This window comes from Cryptotermes secundus, unplaced genomic scaffold (assembly GCF_002891405.2).
Source record: "Cryptotermes secundus unplaced genomic scaffold, Csec_1.0 scaffold2437, whole genome shotgun sequence".
Taxonomy (NCBI): Eukaryota; Metazoa; Arthropoda; class Insecta; order Blattodea; family Kalotermitidae; genus Cryptotermes; species Cryptotermes secundus.
The window spans coordinates 204,329-210,978 of record NW_019721044.1 but is presented as its reverse complement, the minus strand read 5'-3'; the positions used below and the strand labels follow the sequence as shown (position 1 = coordinate 210,978).

General features: G+C 37.9%; 1 protein-coding gene across 6 annotated transcripts in view; it reads right to left on the bottom strand.

Annotated features, from left to right (window-relative positions):
- Positions 1 to 5,992, bottom strand: part of LOC111875370 (leucine-rich repeat protein 1) — a 14,390-nt gene extending 8,398 nt beyond the window's left edge. For 4 of the 6 annotated variants that reach the window (XM_033755793.1, XM_023871576.2, XM_023871575.2 and 1 more), the window contains exons 1-5: positions 5,706 to 5,992; positions 5,297 to 5,593; positions 4,278 to 4,523; positions 3,285 to 3,397; positions 1,203 to 1,382 (exon numbers count right to left, since the gene is read on the bottom strand). In XM_033755793.1, the coding sequence (XP_033611684.1) occupies positions 1,203 to 1,382; positions 3,285 to 3,397; positions 4,278 to 4,523; positions 5,297 to 5,593; positions 5,706 to 5,879 (1,010 nt within the window). In that variant the 5' untranslated portion in view covers positions 5,880 to 5,992. The remainder of the gene's footprint in view (positions 1 to 1,202; positions 1,383 to 3,284; positions 3,398 to 4,277; positions 4,524 to 5,296; positions 5,594 to 5,705) is intronic. The other 2 variants (XM_033755794.1, XM_023871577.2) reach the window with 1 other exon arrangement.
- Between the last annotated feature and the right edge of the window lie 658 nt (positions 5,993 to 6,650).

Here is a 6,650-nt window from a genome sequence, read left to right as displayed (position 1 = left end):
GGCAGAGTATGAAATGGCACCATTTGCATTCTCCATCAAAAAAGAAGGCAAAGACAGTGCCATCAGCTGTGAAGGTGATGGGCACAGTCTTCTGGGAAGCAGAGGGGTTTATTCTGGCCAAATTCCTGGAACCTGGGCAAACCATCAATGCTGCTCGTTATGTCCAGACGCTGCACAAGCTCCGTTGTGCATTGCGCGATAAACGTCCGCAACGAAACATCATCATCCTGCATGACAACGCTCGCCCCCATGCCACTCGCCTCACATTGGAAGCAATTGCAAAGATGGGGTGGGAAGTTCTTCCACACCCCTCCTATAGCCCGGATCTGGCACCCTCCGTCTACCATCTTTTCGGATTTGTGAAGGATCAGCTGCGTGGACAACGTTTTGAGACAAGGGAGGCAATTCACAAAGCAGTGCATCAGTGTCTTCAGATGGCTGGAACAGAATTTTACAGAAGGGGAATTTTCAAACTCCCAGAATTCTGGGAGAAATGTGTACAAAGAAGTGGCGATTATGTTGAAAAATAAAGAAAGGTCTGTAGATTGAGGTGGCATATTTGGTTTGTCAATAATAAAGCATGTTACTTTACAAAAAATTGTTGTTCATGACTTTCAGTACGACCCTCGTATATATGTGATGTTAGTCTATAGAAAGAATGTCATGATAACACAGTAAGCATCCAGATTTAATTTAAATTTATTGAAGCTCTGGCTTTATTTTGTTATTCCACAGGAATATAGTTCTCCTGATGGAACACTTGCGTGAGTTACATGAATCATCCCATTTGTCTGTCCACTGATTTCCTTCAACATAAATATCTGAAACTACTACTTGAGCCATTTTAAATGAATGTGCACCTCTAGGAAACTAATCTTTGTACTGCTTAAGTTCCTGTCTTAAATGTTATCACAGCAGCTGTGTGAACTACTGTGGTGGGATCAACTCTAGTGCCATTCAGTATAGGGTCTTTTAGTTTTGAGACTTAGAAATATACTTTATAGAATGGAAGAATGCAGATGAGTACACAAATTATTATGGTATGACAGCTGTGTGACTTGTAACTTGACATACAAAATTTGTACAGTGATGCTCAAACTACTCATACATCCAACAGCTGTACAAGCAGCACTAACACCCATAACATATCTTTTGAAAACCTAAAATGCTCTACACCAATGACTAATGCATTTAATACATACCTACAGTTGATAACTTTCCTTGCAGCACACTCTACAAGACTGGGGACTCCCAGATTGTTTGCATTTCTCATATTTATCACAGATTCAAATGAGTTGGATGCCAAGTCTATGGAGTCCAAGTGCAACCTCTTTATGCTGCCAGGCAGGTAGCACAGTCTGTTATGTCCACACACCAAGGACCTGTACATAATTTTGCTACTTTGTATTTAAGATTACAGTTCTCTTGGACGTGATGCCTTGTAGTCTGGTATATAGGTACCCTGAAGATGGAGGCAGGAGGTCCTTCTGAAATGCTGGTACCCATGTAGGAAAATACATGGTTTCACATCCATAAAGAAGATAATTTTAACATTCATGGCTGTTTGAATCCTCAAATCTTACATTTCTATGATTTTTCCTCCATATTTTGGCACTGTATCACCTAGAGCAGTGTTCTGCAACCTGTGTGCCGTCGGTGTGACGCGAACTTTTACTTATTGTAAGAAATTAATTGTCGAATTTTATTTGTTTTGTTTTATCCCAGTTACCAAGTTTCATATGCTTGTATTTTATTCTCAGCCACTACACTGATTAAATAAGGTAAGGCTTGTTTATTCTTTATTACATGCCGTGATTTTTTATGTACAGTAATGTTGTATTCTAAGAAATTAAACATAAATTATTTACTCACAGTTGTTGTTATATCATAGTTTTCATTATTGATTTATTTTTGTTTTTCTCGCATCTACGTGGCTTCTTTGATATACTTGCAGCATGTTCTGTGTACGTGCTCTTTCCTAAAACTGCAGGGATTAGCAAGGGTTTCCCTGGCTTTTATAGCGCTGTTTTGGTATTTGCCCCTGTTTGCTAGAAGTTAGAGCTTCTTCAACTTTATGACTTTCTTCCTGTAACGATGCACCCACCGATTATTGGACTTCATTTAAAATTATAAATATTTCAAAAATAAGTCGGTATGTGTCACTTCTTCCATTTGAAGAGCAGAGGTCCCGTGTCTTACAATTGTTTCAGTTCTATCACAGCTGTGCTCTGAAGTAGTTCAAAAATTGTGGTTGCTAGTTAGTCTTGCTATTTTCTATTACTATTAGACTACTTTATTTTTTCAAGATGGATAAATTCCTTATACAGTGTGTTTAGATGTTCCCGACTGTATGGTCACTTGCTGACAGCAATAAAGTGGTGATGGACACAATTAAAGAACATTTAGAAATGCTGCAGCAGAAATTCAATAAGTATTTTGGAGAGAGTTTACAAGATTTTGACTGGGTTCATGATCCATTCGTTGCGAATTCAGAACATTTTCCTATTAATATACAAGAGTAATTCGCAGATTTAAAAGCAGACAGAACATTGAAACTAAAACTTCTCGAAGTGCTTTTGGATACGTTTTGGTTGGCAATAAGGAGTGAATACCCGGCTATCTCTGAGATGGTAGTTAATGTGTTTTTGCCATTTTCAACTACATATTTGTGTGGACTGAAATTAAGACATCAAAGAGGGAGCGGCTCAAATCCATCAATGAAGAAATGAGGCTTGCGTTGTCAACGATTCCACCACGGATCAGTCGCCTGTGTACAGCTACGCAGGCGCAAGTATCACATTGAAGTTATGAGTAGAATTACTGTATTTACTTTAAAAGTAATAGAAGTGTATTTTCTACACTCTATAGTGAATTAAAGTTCATTAATTGTTAATAAACGCACGAGTCAATTTCTGTTTAATGATAATAAAATAACAATATAATAATATTATAATACTAAGTTGATCACGTTGCGTATTTATATTAATTGTCTGATATCATGCGTTTTTGAGGGGAATAACATTTTGGTGTGCCGTGTTGAGTCATGGATACTTCATGGTGTGCCACGAGTAGAAAAAGGTTGCGGAACACTGACCTAGAGCATTNAACCGGTTAATCCGCCCCCGGATAATCGAGAGTTGACTGTATGTTATTATTCTGAGTATGGAGAAAGTGTTGAAGAAGTCAGTAGTTATTCAAAGGGTGAGATATTCCCCACTTTTTATGGAACATGAAGGTTCATTACCACGTTCACAAAAGTCTACTACTGGTCCCTTTATACTTACCTGAGATTTGAAAGATTTCCTAAACCTGGAGGCAACTGGCTTAGCTGATTCCTCTCAATTTTCAGAATAACGAGTTTTTTCAACTTGGATATTTGTTTCGGTAGCAGCTTTAACTGAAAAAAAAAGAAGTGGGAGAATAAATCTCTGAAAATAAAAATTGAAAGGAAATTATTCTGGTACAGCATATACCTTTGTCCTACAGAAATAAAGGGACATATTCTTGAAAATGTGAACATTTCATAAAATTCTGTAGAGCAATCCCTATTTTTACCACTGTCTCCCATGTAATAAGTGGATATGTGTTCCTGCAATGTTATTTTCAATCCACAATTGTGATAAAACCACATTTTACCCATCAGAGATTACTTGCACAAAGAAAAAACTTAAAAAAGTTACCTGTCCTTTTAATGTGATGGCATATATAGAGATATGTTAATTTTATGTAAAAGCATAACAGAATATACAACCTAAAATTAGATGGGAATCGCAACCACACTACAAGCCATCCACCTACATCACTGACACATGCACATATGTAATTTTAATTTATTAAAAACTATCACTTTTTAAGATTATGATTGAATTTGCTGTTGCTTCGCATGTTGCTAAAAAAAAAGTTTGAATATTTATATCAAACTTCGGCAAAGATGAATTTATGGTCCAAACACAACTTCTATAATCATGTATTTTAATAAGTTTAAGGGCAAAATTCCATAACCCAAATGTTCATATACATCTGCACACTCTATATTAATTCATGTTCCTTTGTGTTTGAGGCAGTATGGTAAATATCTTTGTTTGAGCTGGTGCAGGTTTGAGACTAATCTTATATTAATGACGATGATAATGCTTAATCTCTCTTTCGGGCCTGCCACTGTAACCAGAATATAAATAATCAGGTTTTAATTTACTGGTTTCTTTCTAAATTCTGAACTGAAAACACACAACAGTAGTACAACTGAGAACATGAAGAGGTAAAATTCCAAGCAATACCTCATTATGGCTGAGATCCAGCACCTCCAATGATTTAGCCAATCTGAAACCACTGATCCAGTTCCATCTTGGATCCTGGGCTGGAGTTTCACCAAATTTATTGTGAGAAAGGCATAAACAATCTAAAGAAAGCGTTCCCAGCTCTTCTGGTAGGGATGTCAGGTCATTGTGGCTCAAGTCTAGTACTTTAAGTTTCTGTAAGCGCAGAATCTTAGTATCAAACCTTTTCTGTTCTGCATAGTTTATCTAGAACAAAAATAGAAACAAATGTGTAATGAGTACAGAAAATTCAAATGGAGCATCAAGACACAACGTTCTCCATTTTGGTACTTTAGAAATGGTATAGCCTAAACTCAGATCTTTGTGTGATATTTATTCTCTCAAGCACTAGTATGTGTGTGTGTGTGTGTGTGTGTGTGTACCCATCCCCCTGATGGTTATTCCCTCTTTTTCTTCTGTAATTGCAACTTCACAAGAAAATAAATTTAGTCATGTAATGGTCAATATTTCTCAGCAGTAGTTGATGTTCAAGTTTCATAATAGTGGTATGTACACACAGTGAAGCAAGCCAAATGCTAGGTCACACCACCTTGTAGTGAACAAGCAGTCTGTATTGTCCACCTGACCATGTGAGTCGCCACACTGAATTAAGCATAATCATATCTTCCTCAGCAACACTAACATCTGGAACATCCTGGCCAAGAAATCCAGGCACAGGAGCCATCTTGCCATAGAAGTGATAGAAATTAAGCCCCACCCTAACAATATGAGAAAGAACATCATCCTCCCCAGGTGATAGGATCTTCTTACACATGCCCTGATGGAAAGGAAGAAGGTCCTCTGCCAGGACAAGATAGTTACTACCTCCTGAGACAACATTCCTTCACCTGGAACCTTGCAGGAGGAAAAGGAGATGATTTCTAACATCTGACTTCCTGTATGCAAAGGCTCTGAATGTTCCCCTTAAGCACTGTTATAAACCTACAAGACCACAATATGAATATGTCAGCATATTTTACCTTCAATATTTGCAGAGTTCTGGGAAATCCCTCCAGAGCAGGATATGCTGCTTTGGATAATACAACAAGTTTCGTTTTTGGTATAGGTGGCACTTTGGATGTACAAGTGATATTGGATAGCTTCAAAGTTTTTGTAGGAACTGTCTCTTCTAAACCAAGTTTCAATGTTTGTAGAAAAGGTTTCAGTTGCAAGGAGTCGCATTTAATGCAGATGTCATGAGGTGGATACTTGAATCTGATAGTTGCCTTTCCTTCGTTTACAAAACGGGTGAATATCTGTTCAATATTTTTCTTCACCTACAAATATAAAGGAAAAACCTTTCAAATGATATGTACTGCAGTGTATTGTCACGCAGTCCATGTAATTTATTTTCACACTGACCCTTTCTCTCTAAACCTACTTTCTTACCTTGTATTTTGTTCCTAACTTATTCTGAGCTGACTGGTGCACTATAAACAATTCTGCTTCTGTGCCTGGTTGCTTTCCAATGGCTAGGGAAGACCACTGACTGCGTCCTTTCCCTGGAATATTCAGGGAGGAAAGGGAGCGGTTGTGTATTTCAATATGTCCCACAATCTTCATACTTATACAAAACGCTTAGGCAGCTCAATCGTACTAACATTCAACCAACCCTCAAATGCTTGAAATCACAGAATCGACTTATATCAGGCCATATCACAACCGCACTTTCTAAAAATGTGGCGGGACAGGACTGACAACCAGTTCGATAAGAAATTTCATTCGAATAGAGAAGTTCTATCACAATTCCGACTATGTTGGTCTACCTGTGAAGTGCTGTTTCTGCTTGAACGTAGCGGTAGGAAGCAGGAAGGGTAGAGAGCAGTAGGAAAAGGTAGGAAAGCAAGGAAGAGTAGAAGCATCGTTAAACGTCGTTTTGCGGAATCGTGCTCTTCCCATCTTTAAGGTCGAAAAGTAAAGCAAACAGAGCCTACCGCAGGTGGCTGATACTCTATTGCAATCATTTTGTTGTCGGGCTAATAGCGGTATCCATATTTTATATTCTGTTCTTCGTGATATTATTATTATAGCAAATACACATTTGGAGTCCATGATTTATTTAATCCGTCTTGCAGTGCATACATTCATTTATCTCCTTCTTTCCCTCGCACTACATGTTTCGGCATAATAATGCCATCTTCAGGTGCTTACTTGTCCACGTCAAACCAGTTCATTGCATGCCATGTTCACACATTAAAATAACTAAAATATGTATCTATCATATACATTGTCAAACGTTAAAAATATTAAAATTGTTCAGGATACCACATCGCTACGTCGCCCCTCACTACGTCAGTCACGCCCATTCTCCTTTGTTGGAGCACTCCTTCACTA